General features: G+C 37.5%; 1 protein-coding gene across 7 annotated transcripts in view; it reads right to left on the bottom strand.

The window, feature by feature from the left end:
* cacna1g (calcium channel, voltage-dependent, T type, alpha 1G subunit) overlaps positions 1–15,776 on the bottom strand; it is a 321,489-nt gene that overhangs the window by 56,514 nt on the left and 249,199 nt on the right. For all 7 annotated transcript variants that reach the window (XM_062056250.1, XM_062056253.1, XM_062056254.1 and 4 more), the window contains 2 exons: positions 11,729–11,838; positions 2,835–2,968 (listed from right to left, as the gene is read on the bottom strand). In XM_062056250.1, the coding sequence (XP_061912234.1) occupies positions 2,835–2,968; positions 11,729–11,838 (244 nt within the window). The remainder of the gene's footprint in view (positions 1–2,834; positions 2,969–11,728; positions 11,839–15,776) is intronic.

Below are 15,776 nucleotides of genomic sequence, written 5' to 3'. Positions count from 1 at the left end.
ACAAAAAATCTTAGGGTACATCAAACATAGGTTTCTTATTGCAAGTTTGTCCTTAAATAAAATAGTAAACATACTTGACAACTTGTCTTTTATTAGTAAATAAACAAACAAAGGCTCCTAATTAGTCTGATGACATAAGCAGTAACATATTGTGTAATTTTCCATTCTATTATTTTGTCAAAATTATTAAGGACAAGTGGTAGAAAATGAATTATTAATCTACTTGTTCATTTACTGTTAATATCTGCTTAATTTCTCTTTCAACATGTTCTGTTTACACTTCTGTCAAAATGTAATAATCACTTATTCTTCTGTTGTTTGGATGCTTAACATTAGTTTTAGATGATACCACACATTTGGGCATCAATCCGATACCAAGTCGTTACAGAATCGTATATTGGTCATATTCAAAGTCCTCATGTGTCCAGGGACTGAGTTAATGAACATAATATACATTTAAAAAAAACGAAAGATGTTGTAATGCCAAAAAATATCGACGTAATAATAGTAGTATCGACTCGATACGCTCTTGTACGTGGTATCATTACAGTGGATGTAAGGTGTAGATCCACCAATGGCATTTGTTTACATTTTGACGCCGGTGAACTACGGTGTGTAGTTAAGCATGTGTAACTATTCCTCGTCCTGCAGGGATGATACTTGTAAGAAACGTACTTCAATTGTCGCCATGGAGACCAGGATTAGGGATTTAGAAGTAGCTAAAACACTGCCGACAGCGGATGGACGTTAGCCGCTAGCGAGCTAGCCATGTCTTAAAGCACCTCTTCCTGAGGGCGTTTCAGTGTTATAACTTCACCTTTATCATCAGTTTTTAAGCCAAAATGCGTCCGTTCTCCCTTTTCTGTCAACACACTGTGTCTGCTTGTAAGTACTCTATGATTTTGCGCTGCCGAACATGCTCGTCTGCTCGTAAAACCAGCAATGGCACGACGTGACGACGGGGGGCTGCAGGACCGGTACTTTTCAGAGGCGGTATCGTACCGAATATGATTCATTAGTATTGCGGTACTATACTAAAACCGGTATACCGTACAACCCTAATATATATATATATATATATAAAAATGTCATGAATTTGAATATAACATAAATATAGCCGTGAAAGCTCAATAATGAGGTTCCTTGAATCCAATTAAGAATGTTTAACTACCCACACTGCCTATGAAAAATGCAAACTGGTTCATTCCACTTGTACAGTGGCAAACCCAGCACGGAACACTTCAGTCAGCACAGACGTCACACATTATCAAAGCTCACCTTTAAGTATTCACACCAGGGGCGCCGAAAAGGGGGGGTAAAGGAGACGGATTCTAGGGGCCCATGATGGAGGGGGGCCCAGAAAGGCCCCTAATGATGATGAAATTATAATACAGGGGGCCCTGTAAAGATTCTTTTCATGGGGCCCAAAATTCCTGGCGGCGCCCCTGATTCACACACAACATCAACATTTTGGAACAATGATAAGAAAGGCAGATAGATTGAAGGTAGATAGAAAAAAGGTAAAAATATAGAACATCTATTTGTGGCAGCAAGTTTTACTTTGGAATCCCATTGCAAATAACTATGGTGCGTTCAAAGACCCGCAATTGAAGTTGGAAACAGAGGTGTCAATAGTTTTTAAGCTCATTTGGCAACTTAACCCCAGAAGATGCACTATTAATAATACAATCATATTAATAATGTATTAGGGCATGACGATGCCTCACAATATGAGGTTCCTGGGTTCGGTCCCCGGGCTCGGGGGTCTTTCTATGTGGGGTTTGCATGTTCTCCCTGTGACTGCATGGGTTATCTCCAGGTACTCCGGCTTCCTCCCACCTCCAAAGACATGCACCTGGGGATAGATTGATTGGCAACACTAAATTGGCCCTAGTGTGTGTTGGCCCTGCGATTAGGGGGGGCAAATTCCAGGGTGTACACCGCCTTCCCCCCCGAGTGCAGCTGGGATAGGCTCCAGCACCCCCACGACCCCATGGATGGAATAACATATGATTATGATTCGCGATATCTACAGAGGATAATCCTGTGTGATTTAGATAATGTCTATTTTACACTCTGGCGTAAAGGAAAAAATATGTATAATCCTAATAAAGACAAAAATGACACAATAAAATAAAAAAATACAATAATACACAAATAAGACTACAGACTATCAGACAATTACATGAACTATTTTAATGCAATTTTGAACTCAACCACGACCCACTATTATGTCCCATTTAGTTCAAACACACTGATTTATGGTATAGCGGTAGTTTTCAAAGTGTGAGGAGGGCCTCCCCTGGACTATTAGACTAGACAAACAAACAAAACAAAAAAACCTAAACTAAGTTAAGCAATGCTTTTTAATTCCTAGTGTTAGAAACTCTGTTCACACTGTAAAATGGAGGTACTAGAGTAAACATTTCCCCGCTAAAGTCACAATCCCTTCTTTCCCTCCCTTGAGCAATCAATTTAAAGGTACAGTAGCAATGTATTTATCATTACCATGTCCTCCTTCCTCATTTATTAATCTTCATATACTCTCAGCTTGATTCACCTACAGCCATTACGCGTCTTGGCTTTACACAACCATATTTTCTTTCCTTAAACCCTTCAAACTCTCAGGGCGGGTTGTCAAATGATTGTTTTTTTTGTGAGTACCATCTGTTAGCTCCCACCCCGCCCAAACCGCGCTTAGACCTGCCATATAAAAATGACAAAGAGGGAGACTCCCAGGGCAGCGGAGGTGTTACAAAGACATCTTAAAATCACTGGACTGTGCGGGACTGAGTCAGGAAGGGGATGCGGGGTTGGAGGCTGTTAGCTCATACCTCGCGCAATCCTCAGAACTCTCATGATGCGGATTATGGTCGGGTTAATGGGCAGTGAAGCATTGACCTCAATCTCCTCCAGGGTGATACCCATGATGGATAGCAGCACGATGGCCAGGTCCAGCTGATTCCACCTATATGTCGACACAAAAAACATGCATCACTTCCCCTCATTGTCTCACAAACTGTGAATATCTTAGCAAAGGTACAATTTTGAGAGCAAATTTCTTTCCATGACAGAACTCGTAACTAACTAACTTTTTGGAAATTGTGCATATCGTTTATAAGACACAAGAACACACGTCTTTTTTTTTACGATTTTAAAGGTGATAAAAAAATGCTTGGAAGATGTGGCTAATGGGAGTCACCATTGTAACCTTCAAAGCCTTCTAAAAAGACTTCAAAACCCTCCATAAAACATTTTATATACACACTTCAAGTCTATATATAATGTAATAACAGACACATTCATAACAATATGTAAGATGTGCAATATTTACCGTATTTTTTATTTTTATTTTATTAATCATTTCAACAAAATAACACACAATAATACCATAACAATGCAATTCCAATTCCAAAACCAAACCCGACATAGCAACATTCAGAAGAGCAATCAACATAGCAATTGAGAGGACACACAAACATGACACAAAACAATCCAAAAGCAGTCAAACAAACAAAAATGAATAATATCAACAACAGTATTAATATTAATAACAATTCTAACATACCAGTGATTAGAAATCCCTCATTGACATTATCATTACAGCCATTTATAAAAAATAAAAATTAAAAAAAATGAACAACTGTGTCACAGCGGCTTACACTTGCATCACATCTCATAAGCTTGACAACACATTGTGCCCGATATTTTACACAAAGGTTGATTTAATAGGTAAAACACATTTAAATAATAGATCCCATATTCCAATATATGTATGTATATATATATTATATATTATTATCTAAACTAAATGCAGTTTTTTCTACTGATATGATCTCCATAGCTTGCGTATATCAGTCAATATGAGTTGGACTATCAACATTTATAATTTTTTTTAGTATTACCCTTTTTTGTTATGATGCATATTGAAAGAAATTCATTTTTACTCATTGATGAGACATTACTAAATTGATGCAGTTCACCAAGAATACAAGTTTGCATTGTCATTGGGATGTTTATATTTAGGAATGTGATTGTTTCTTTAGTTGTTTTCAACCATAACTCTTTTATTCTCTGACATTCCCACAATAAATGAACAAGAGTTCCCTCAGCTGCCCGACACTTCATACATGATTTGCTTTCTACTACACCAATTTTAAACAGCTGAGAAGATGTGAAATACAATCTATTCAAGATCTTAAATTGACTCAGTTTATTTGTAATGCTTCTAAAGGCCTTATGGTTACCGTATCTTGATCATTTTAATCATTTCCGGGACTGATTTTTTTCCGCGCATTGATTTCTGTTTCCATAGCAGCGCACGTCCGACTTCTGGCAACAAATGTGTGTTCCTACTTTTAGAATCAAACCCGACTGTGTATTCTAACCATGGCAGACGTGTTAAAAAACAACGAAAACAACGGTTTTTTGACAAATGAAGATTCACAACCTTATACTTTTGAAACTAAATACACTGCTGGTTTTAGAAGCAAGCACAAAGGAAGAGTGAGACGTTGGAGCAGACAGAAGCCGGGAAACTGAGGTGAAAATGATTTTGATACTATAAATAAGGAACTTGGAGCCAAGCTTGTTTGACATAAATTGAGTGCTAAATCAAAATCAACTGGAAACGTCCTAAAAAAAGTGCAGTTCCCCTTTAAATCAGCCCCGCCCATTAAAATGAATTAAAATCAATTTATTGCATGTTTGGTCCTCTTAAAACATCACAATTTTAACATGTAACATGCCTTTTAAAAGAAAAAAACTAACTTGAACTGGGTCAACACGTCGTCAGAGATGTTTAGGAACATGTGTAAACAACTACAATTATGCACAAAGCAAACTATAACCTGCTACCCAAGAATGTACACCAGTTCTTCTCAGCATAAGAGGAGAAATATAACCTAAGACAATAATCTAACTTAAAACATTTGCATGCACGTACAACACTTATTATACTTGAGAAGTATGCTAAAAAAAATGTCACATACAGCAAACATCAATATCATAATTCACTTCAGACCAACCATTCGAAAAATGATTAAGCAAAGAAGTCAAACAATGTACTAACATGATCCAGTTTCAGAGGATGTTCCAACTACAAGTGTTAATAAAGTACAAGGAAGAAGAATTATGATAAAATGCGTTGAACTTTTTGAAAATAAGATATTATTCATCTCATTAGGTGAATCATAACTGACTTAAAGGGGAACTGCACTTTTGAGAGCAATTTTGCCAATAATTCACAATCTTTATGAGAACACATGTCTTTTTTAATGCATTCTAACACTTAAATAAACATAAATAAAAGTCAGCTAACAATCATTGCGCTATTCCGTGTCAAGAGCTGGAACACAGCTTAGCGGCGTGACCCCAAGGATGCAGAGACGAGAAGCAGATGGTGAGTAAAATACAAAATACAAAACCAGTGTAGTTGGCACGTTGTGCAAATCGTAAATAAAAACGGAATACAATGATTTGCAAATCCTTTTCAACTTGTATTCAATTGAATGGACTGCAAAGACAAGATACTTAATGTTCAAACAGAGAAACCTAGTATTTTTAAAAAATATTAACTCATTTGGAATTTGATGCCTGCAGCATGTTTCAAAAAATCTGGCACACGTGGCAAAAACGACTGAGACAGTTGAGGAAGGCTCATCAAACACTTATTTGGAACATCCCACAGGTGAACAGGCTAATTGGGAACAGGTGGGTGTCATGATTGGGTATAAAAGCAGCTTCCATGAAATGCTCAGTCATTCCCAAACAAGGATGGTCACCACATTGTGAACAAATGGGTGAGCAAATTGTCGAACAGTTTAAGAACGACATTTCTCAAAGAGCTATTGCAAGGAATTTAGGGATTTCACCATATACGGTCCGTAATGTCATCAAAAGGTTCAGAGAATCTGGAGAAATCACTGCACGCAAGTGGCGAGGCCTGTGACCTTCGATCCCTCAGGCGGTACTGCATCAAAAAGCGACATCAGTACCGGATCAATTACAAACTCCTTCTGTACACCTTCATGGCCATCCACAACCTCACCCCTCCATACCTGTCTGATCTCCTGCACGTCACCATCCTCCATCCACCTATCTGTGCCCCCCGCCCGCCTCATCACTATGGGGGGCAGAACCTTCAGTCGCTCTGCTCCCCAGCTCTGGAACAATCTAACACCTGACTTCCATAACTGCGACTCTCTGCCACCTTCAAATCTAAACTCAAAATACACCTGTTCCGCGGTCTGCCTACTCCATCTAACTCACATAATACCCTTGCACTATTTTTATCAGCCCTTGAGACACTTGTGATTCAGGGCTATATAAGTAAACTTTGATTGATTGATTGATTGATTATTCTATTGTGTTGTTTATTTATATGCCTTGGTTTTATTGTATTTTTTATTGTTGTAAAGCGACCTTGAGTTTCCTGAAAGGCGCTATAAAATAAAATGTATTATTATTATTATGAGTGTGTAAAGGATATCACCACATGGGCTCAGGAACACTTCAGAAAACCACTGTCAGTAACTACAGTTTGTCGCTACATCTGTAAGTGCAAGCTAAAACTCTACTATGCAAAGCGAAATGTTACGGCTCAGACTCCTGCCAACGCCTCTCATCCGTCTGTACGCTCCAGTGCTGCAGGCAAAATTACTGCCCTCTGGTATCTGTTTGCCGTCACCTCCCCTTTAGTCCAATCCAAACACTACACGAAAGTCATTTATCAACAACACCCAGAAACGCCGCCGGCTTCACTGGGCCTGAGCTAATCTAAGATGGACTGATGCAAAGTGGAAAAGTGTTCTGTGGTCTGACGAGTCCACATTTCAAATTGTTTTTGGAAACTGTGGACCAAAGAGAAAAATAACCATCCGGACTGTTATAGGCGCAAAGTTCAAATGCCAGCATTTGTGATGGTATGGGGGTGTATTAGTGCCCAAGGCATGGGTAACTTACACATCTGTGAAGACAGGTTTTGGAGCAACATATATTGCCATCCAAGCAACGTCTTTTTCATGGAAGCCCCTGCTTATTTCAGCAAGACAACGCCAAGCCACATTCTGCACGTGTTACAATGGTACTAGACTGGCCTGCCTGTAGTCCAGACCTGTCTCCCATCGAAAATGTGTGGCATATTATGAAAAGTAAAATACAACAACAGAGACCCCGGCCTGTTAAACAACTTAAGCTGTACATCAAGCAAGAATGGGAAATAACTCCACCTGAAGAGCTTCAAAAATTGGTCTCCTCAGTTCCCAAACGTTTACGGAGTGTTGTTAAAAGGAAAGGCCATGTAACACAGTGGTAAAAATGCCCCTGTGCCAACATTTTTGCAATGTGTTGCTGCCATTAAGTTCTAAGTCAATGATTATTTCCAAAAAAAAAATTCAGTTTCTCAGTTTGAACATTAAATATCTTGTCTTTGCAGTCTATTCAATTGAATATAAGTTGAAAAGGATTTGCAAATCATTGTATTCCGTTTTTATTTACGATTTACACAACGTGCCAAATTCACTGGTTTTGGGTCTTGTAATATTATTTAAAATACATGGAAAGGAGAAAATAACAGAACACTCACTCACAAAAGGAGTGGGGGAAAACAAATGAAGGCGAGTGCAAAGGTAAATGCACAAGACACGGAACGTCTTTTGTACCGGGAACAACAAATGTACGTGAAGCAATGATCTGATCCTGTCTGAAAGAGGAGATTGATTGGAAATCATGTACAGATGTGGCCCGGTTTCCTATCAGGCAGTAGGTGTGGAAGGAAGTGACCACTACTAAATAAGGGCAGAGGACAGGAACTAAAATACCACACAGAGAAAAAGCAAACATACTGTAAGTCCAAAACAGTTACAAGGATGTAACATTCTGACCACCAAACCCAATAAATAACCATCCAAAAAAGCGCCAACAATACTTAATTTACATTTCATGACCTGAATATTAACCAAGTATTAGCGATATTGTTGTTATAAGCGCTAACGTTAGGGAACTTTTTTTAATGCCACATTGTCACATAGAGGTAACTTCTTTATGCTGCTGTATTGACATTATGAGCTGGCTAGCTGCTTTATCGCATGTGAAAGTTTATTCTACATTAAACATCATGCCTCTCACCTGGATAGTAAAATGATGTGATGTGGACATAAACTGAGAAACTGAGAAGTTGGTACACTTTGACAGCGAACTTAGACCCGGAAATGTGTGACGTATCATATTGAAACTGTATACATGTTCGAAATATACTTCTACCAACCAACCAACTTTTAAGTTAGGAAATCTTGTTCAAAATTAAATACATTAGCATGTACTACAAACAACTGCAGTAGTTTGTAAAACAATGTAATAATATTGTTCAGCATTTACTTTGGGGAGCAGACATTTGTAGGTGCATACTTTTCCGTTGTGTAACAATAGGAACTAGGAAATTGCTTATGTTGCAAACCGATATCTCTGAGTGACGGACCAGAGAGATAAGGGTTAGTTTGTTGAGTGAGGACTTGACAGAACAAACTAAAACAGGGCAAACACAGCATCTGCAGCTTCTCAATATTTTTATGGATACATGTTCGGCATTTTGACGTTTGTGGATGCATGACGTGGACGCAGGCTGCAATTTGTGTGATGTTGACTGACGCTGCGGCGCGGCTGACTCTTCAGATTGGCTGCCAACCAGTGGAACATATTTATAGTGGTTTGCTTCTCGGATTCTGTTGTCCGATTCTTATCCTTCACACTGCATTTCTCAGTTTCGGTGGTTGGAGGGCAGGATAGTGTCGCACACGTCAACTGTCTAATCAAAACATATGTTTGTTTGTTGTGTAAACCAAGCAGGAACAACAACAACGACGTGTATATCAACCTTTATTGGTCAAACGGCAATAAAAAAATATTACTAAAACCGGCGGCGGTTGAGGTGCTTGTAAGTTGAGGTACCACTGGACATCTGCATGAGAACCTGAAGTGTAAAATGCACTTTTGAGATCCACACACATATACCATGTGATATCAGCATACCATGCAAGACTTCTCCCTATTAAAATACATCATCTTTTGGCACATTTAAAGAATGCCTTAGCTTTTTGTTTGGATTTTTTTTGAGATAGCAAAGTGGTAAAATGTACTGGGGGTGGGGTATATGAAACATAACCTGTGTGATAATCGAGAGAACACTGTACCACTGTAACACTGTATCTCTGCCCTGGCTGCTCGGTACAAAATGGCTGATTTGATAATAAAAATAATGAATACATGACAATAATAGAAAAAAGAAGCTTGTTTCCGTCTCATAGTTATGTTACTTTTACAATTGCATGACAATCAAGAATGGTAAAATGCCACTTCAAACATCGTCTTAGTTATTAAAGGTTTCTTGATGGCAATTCACAAACTTTTTTATGTATGCAGTACCAATGGGGCATATGGCTATTGAATAATACTAGGGCTGTGAATCTTTGGGTGTCCCACGATTCAATTCAAAATCGATTCTTGGGGTCACGATTCGATTCAAAATCGATTATTTTTTTTCAATTCAACACAATTCTTGATTCAAAAACTATTTTTTTTATTTTTATTTTTTTTATGAAAACAATACACAACAATACCATAATAATGCAATACAATTTCAAAACCAAACCCGACCCAGCAACATTCAGAATAGCAATAAACAGAGCAATTGAGAGGAATTGAGGAGACACAAACATGACACGGAACAATCTATAAAGTAGTGAGACAAAAATGAATATTATCAACAACAGTATCAATATTAGTAACAATTTCATTTCAACATTGCAGTGATTAAAAATCCCTCATTGATATTATCATTACAAACATTAATAAAAAAAAAAGATTACAAAAAATTAACAATAGTGTCACAGTGGCTTACACTTGCATCGCATCTCATAAACTAAATGTCTAATGATAATGTCAATGAGGGATTTTTAATCACTGCTATGTTGAAATTGTAACTAATATTGATACTGTTGTTGATAGTATTCATTTTTGTTTCACTACTTTTGGTTTGTTCTGTGTCGTGTTTGTGTCTCCTCTCAATTGCTCTGTTTATTGCAGTTCTGACTGTTGCTGGGTCGGATTTGGTTTTGGAATTGGATTGCATTGTTATGGTATTGCTGTGTATTGTTTTGTTGGATTGATTAATTAAAAAACAAACAAAACAAAAAAAAAACTATTTTTAATAAATAATAAAAATACAAATAAATCGATTTTTTAAAAATGAGAATCTATTCTGAATCGCACAACGTGAGAATCGCGATTCGAATTCGAATCGACTTTTTCCCACACCCCTAAATAATACCCTTATGGGTACCATCTGATGGCTACTGCACTGTATGTGCATTTTGATAAAAACTGCTGCACTTTATATACTTCTGCACTTTAAATGAAGCTGCTAAAATACTGTAACTTGACCGCCCACTGATTTGTAATTCACACACCCTCTATGTATTGTACTTGTATTTTAAATTGTTTATCATTATGTAATTTTAATATTGTTGTGTATTTTCAATCCTGTGTCATTTTAATTGTGGATGTTAGATGCACCATAAAAGGATGGAAATTAGCATGGTGCTAAATCTGGTGCAGCCATCTTCTTAATGTAACTGCACATTGTCCTTCAAATAAACAAATACAATAGTTTGACCCTGGAACAGACTAACTTAATTTGTTTTCTTTTTTATGAAAAATGTTACTTTAAATTCGAACACATACGATAGGAGGAGTGGATTATGTTCAAAATGACTGTATTAGAAAAGTTCATTTTCATCCAGTGCAAAATGGAACAGATACTTTTTGTGTGATGCTAGGGGAGGTTTAAAAGTAGTAGACAGCGTATTTGCTGAGGATATTAATCGTTTTTAATCATCTTGGTCTACTTTTTGGCTGAGCTAATTACCTGCAAAACAAAGATAAACAAAACTCTCTTGTTGTGACTAATTTATATTTTTTGGGGGGGTATAGTAAGTGTTTCGAAATCTTGAGGTTATTTTCATCTTACAAGACATTTTTTGTGCAACTTTTATATTAATTACACCAGAGCTTCGGTCAAGAGAAATATTTGAATGCAGAGTAATGAGGCCAAATAAACACACATTATTGCATAGTTTTTGTTTAATAGGGTGCGATGGTGCAAGCACACCAGACTGCTTCACATCTTGGAGCTTTTTCCTTTGACTTGTTCAAGTACAGAATGTGTGGAACAAGATGATTGTGTAAAACGTTTGTGACGATAACGGTGGGTGGTTGTGCTCATCAGGTTTGTCCAGATCCTGTGTGTGAGTGTGTTATGTCAGAGTCGGCCGCCGCCAAATGCACACAGGAAAGCGGTCTACTCTGGCAAAGAATGCGCATGACCTCTCTGTGAGTAGATCTGCTCCAAAAACCCGATGCCTCCAGCGAGGTCTGTGTGAGACTGTTTGCACTCATGTTAATGGGATGCGTGGTAGCACGTGTGCGCTTATTATAACGATGCGGTTTTCATTGGAAGCCAGAGATTTCAAAGTTCTGAAATCATCCCAGGCAGCTAGTTTTATAGGTGTTTAATGAGGCCCTTTATATTCATACAGACTTTACTGAAAACCATGCAATGGTGAGCTCATGAAAAAGAGCACATTGGACGTGTGGTGTCAAAACCCTTCAAAACAAAAGTGGACCTCCAAAATCACGTCACAAAATGCATGGGTGTATCAGCTGAAATACTAACTTGTCCTTAAAGAAGCGCCGAAAACCAAAGGCCACCAGCTTGAAGACTGACTCCAGAACGAAGATGAGAGTAAAGATGTAGTTACAGATCTTCAATGCTTCATCCAGCTCCTAATGATTGAGAAAAGAACACACATGCTCAAGAACTCGGAGCCATAAATAAAATATCTGCTGCGGGGGTAGTTTCCCCGCATCCAGTAAAAAATGCAGCAAGCGGCTTTAAGTATATTAAGGATGTACAGTTAAGTTATCTAAAAAAAACACTGACATCTTAGCGTTTGTGTTAAAGGCGATAAAGCAAATGTGTAAGATGTCTAAAATTATATGAATAATTAATTACTATTTTTTTAGACTGACAAAACAACAATTTGGAGACTCCAGACCTCATTTCTTTTGTGGTACTAATGCATGAATTTTACATTTTCATACAAACTTACAGTAACTAACTGAGACAGCATTGTGTGTGGATACAAAACATTTTCTTCAGTTGCTAGACTCAGACAAAAATGAAATCATTGTCTTTGGCCTGCAGAAGCAATGTCTGTGTTATGATGTAAATGAGGTGTGGTTGTATTGTATAATTATGTGTCATTGAAAGGGAATATTATGACTTTTTTAAATTTGATTACATGCTATAGTATAATTTTAATGTTATAATTGTATTGCATGATTTTCTATCTCTTTAATTTAGGTAGCTACGGACTGCAGATGGAAATGAGCTATTTAGCTATAATCTGGTGCAGAACATATCTGTCTTTGAGCTTAATGTCTCTGTACATTGTCCCTTCAAATAAAGAGAAAAAAAAGGATAGAAAAGAGAAACTATTATTAGTCACCTTGAGACTCTCTCCCTGAAACCTAATGATAAGGTTAGAAATCTAGGGGTAATAATGGGCTGAGACTTGAACTTTAACAGCCACATTAATTCAATAACATCAGCAGCTTTTTACCACCTAAAAACATTGCCAACATTAGGGAAACAATACCCAAAGCAGACAAAGAAAGACTAATCCATGACTTTGTCTCCAGCAGGTTGGACTACTGCAATGTCCTTCTTACTGGGCTCTCTGAACGAGCTGTAAAGCAGCTGCAGTATATCCAGAATGCTGCTGCTCGAGTTCTGACTAGAACCAGGAACTATGACCATATTAGTCCAGTGCTTAGGTCACTGCTCTGGCTGCCTGTTGCTCAAAAAATAGACTCTAAACACTCCTTGTGCACAAGTCTTTTCATGATCTTGTGCCGAAGTACATATCTGACATGTTAGCGCCATATGAAGCATCTTGAGCTCTGAGAACCTCAGGAAGTGGTCTCCTGCTGCTGCCTATGAGTCAGGACCAAACATGGTGAGACTGCATTTCAGTTGCATGCTCATGAAATCTGGAATAGACTCCCAGAAGACTTTGGCAATGTTAAAATCCAGGCTGAAAACACCTTTAATTGTGCATATGACAATCTACACTATGAATGTTTTTAATTATAATTGTATTTTCTGATTCTAATTTGAGTTATGATTATCTCTATGATTATTTAATATTGTTATTGTTGCCTTTCTCTAATGTTCTGTAAAACACTTTGAATTGCCTTGTGTGTGAGTTGTTCTCTATAAATAAACTTGCCTTTCCTTGCCTTGTCCATGTAATGCATACATGCATGAATATTGACTGTACCTGAGGGCCTTCTTATTCTGGTTGAGAAGTCTCAACTGGAGGGGCTTTGTTTCTCGGAAGAGGTATACACTATATCAGTGGTGGGCAAACTGTGGCTCATTGGTCCCTTTAATCTGTCCCGACAAATATTAAAACAGAATCGAGCACAACAAAACTGATACTAGACTTCGATGCACTGGCAAAAAAGGATGATCAACAACACTGCTCCCCTAAAAGAGAGTGTAAGTAATACCATGTTTATGTTTATTTGATGTTTTGATATGATATTGCTAAAAATAGATGTATTATGATTAACATTGCCCATGTTTGAACACAGTTAGTTCCAACATATATGATATGCTTTGAAATGCATCACATGCTCTGCTGTTTTTTTTTTTTTATAATGCATGAGCTCAATATGGCAGACACAATATAAACATATACATTTTCGAGCTCCTAATAGCCTATACATTAGAATTATAACGTTTCATTACTGATTAAATACAAATTTAATTTAACTGCTCATTTCAGAAACCAATAACTACAATACTTAGTCTCTAAAGCTGCAAGACATTTAGTCAACAATATTACCAGAAAAATGTCCTGTTTTGTGCCAGACTATGTTTGCAGTGACAGGTACGTGTCAGTCATTCCAGCCTTGTCAGTAATATGGATGGGCACCGAAACATGGTTGCATAACTTAAGTGGTAGTAATCAGACCGGAAAAAGAAGAAGCTATCAGTGCTTCATTTGAATTCAAACTTAGCCAACAGCTTGGCAACAATATTGTACAAGGAATGTTTTGTAAGTAATGTAGCGTCCCTGCAGAAGCACAGAAAAATGGATAATGTATTTGTATAGCGCTTTTATACCTTCAGGGTACTCAAAGCATTTAAATAGTAAATTGATTCTAAACCTCATTTTAAATTGAATTTTAATGCCAAAACAGCATCCCTCAATACACAGTTAGTGCCGCTGCGTTAGGCTAGCGAGTAGCCAAAACAACAACACACCAATGACAATTAAGTTAAATGAGGTTGCTTTGATGAAAACTCTGAATTATTAGCATCAAACATTACATCTCAAGTAAGTTGGACACTTTGCAATTGGTCTATGTTATAGTGGGGAATGTATTCATATGGCCAGATTCCTGGGTAGATTTCTCGCAATGCAGTCTGCTGAAAATGATGGAAAGCGCCAACTGATGTTGTGGTCAAAGTAAGAACTGTCACAAAACACATTTTAAGTTATTCAACAATCTACTGCCATCTGGTTGCTAAAGCGGATAGTTCAGCTTGCCGAATTCGTCACGTTCCATTTGTCAGGTAAACCGCGATGAATAGGGCCATATGAATCCCCTTCCTACTGTATGTATCGCTGCAATAATTATGACAATTTCGTGTAGATTGTATTTCTTATAAAGTTATCATTAGGGATGTAACGTTATCAAAGTTTCACAGTATGATACAGTCCTGGTGTTAATAATGTACGATATTATTGTGGTGTTGTCCAAAAAAAAAAAAAGACTCGGTAAAAATGCCGTAATGTGTAAAATTAAAGTGGCTGGAATGTTAAGCATAAACACACTTACAATAATTAGACACAAACATAATGTTCAAATGTTCTTATCATATTTATTACTATAAAAAAGTATTTTTAAATGCCAGGAAAAGTGCAGGAACATAAAGAGTTTCAAATAACTTTAGTTGAGTGTCTTTAAACTGACAATGTAAAAAAAACAGTTTAACAAGTGTAAAAACATGTCCGATTTAGTGTGTTTGAATATTGGAAATAAAAACACTGTACTTAAACAATAAATCAAATCAAATTAATTGGACATAATTAAGTGGTTCTTTGGCGTACCACTAGGTAGAGCCTGTGTACCACTAGTGGTACACATACTACAGTTTGAGAATCTTGTGAGTTAGACAATGCTAATTATATTTGGCCTCACATACTTGTTTGGCCTCACTGGCTTCTTTGTTTCACAGCAAGGATATTTTCCGGGCTACGGTTCATCAAATGGCTTCTCATATCACTCGTATTCGTAGACGTCGCGGGGTGCAGTGTTTTTATTTTCATGTGTGTGCTCCCACATGCAGATTTACGCAAAAAGGGAATAACTGCTTGTCTGCTCATTCCTCTGACCGACGAGAGACTCCAACGTCATATTTTCTTCTCTATCGCTTCTGTGTTCATCGTAAAACCCAAATGTATCCATACTTCCGATTTAAACTTTGCAGGACGTTCTCCTCTAAAAGGATCATGGAAGATGTGGTGTATTTCTCAGACCAGCCCATGTAATAGTGCCAGAAAAAGAACTGCCTTGACGGGGGTACTCCAAGTTGTCCTTTGATACCGGTACATACCACCGCTTTATTGCTGGCATTTTGCAACATT

Source organism: Entelurus aequoreus, linkage group LG08 (assembly GCF_033978785.1).
Source record: "Entelurus aequoreus isolate RoL-2023_Sb linkage group LG08, RoL_Eaeq_v1.1, whole genome shotgun sequence".
In the NCBI taxonomy this organism is placed as follows: domain Eukaryota; kingdom Metazoa; phylum Chordata; class Actinopteri; order Syngnathiformes; family Syngnathidae; genus Entelurus; species Entelurus aequoreus.
The sequence above is the reverse complement of the archived record's forward strand: the minus strand, read 5'-3'. Positions and strand labels throughout refer to the sequence as shown.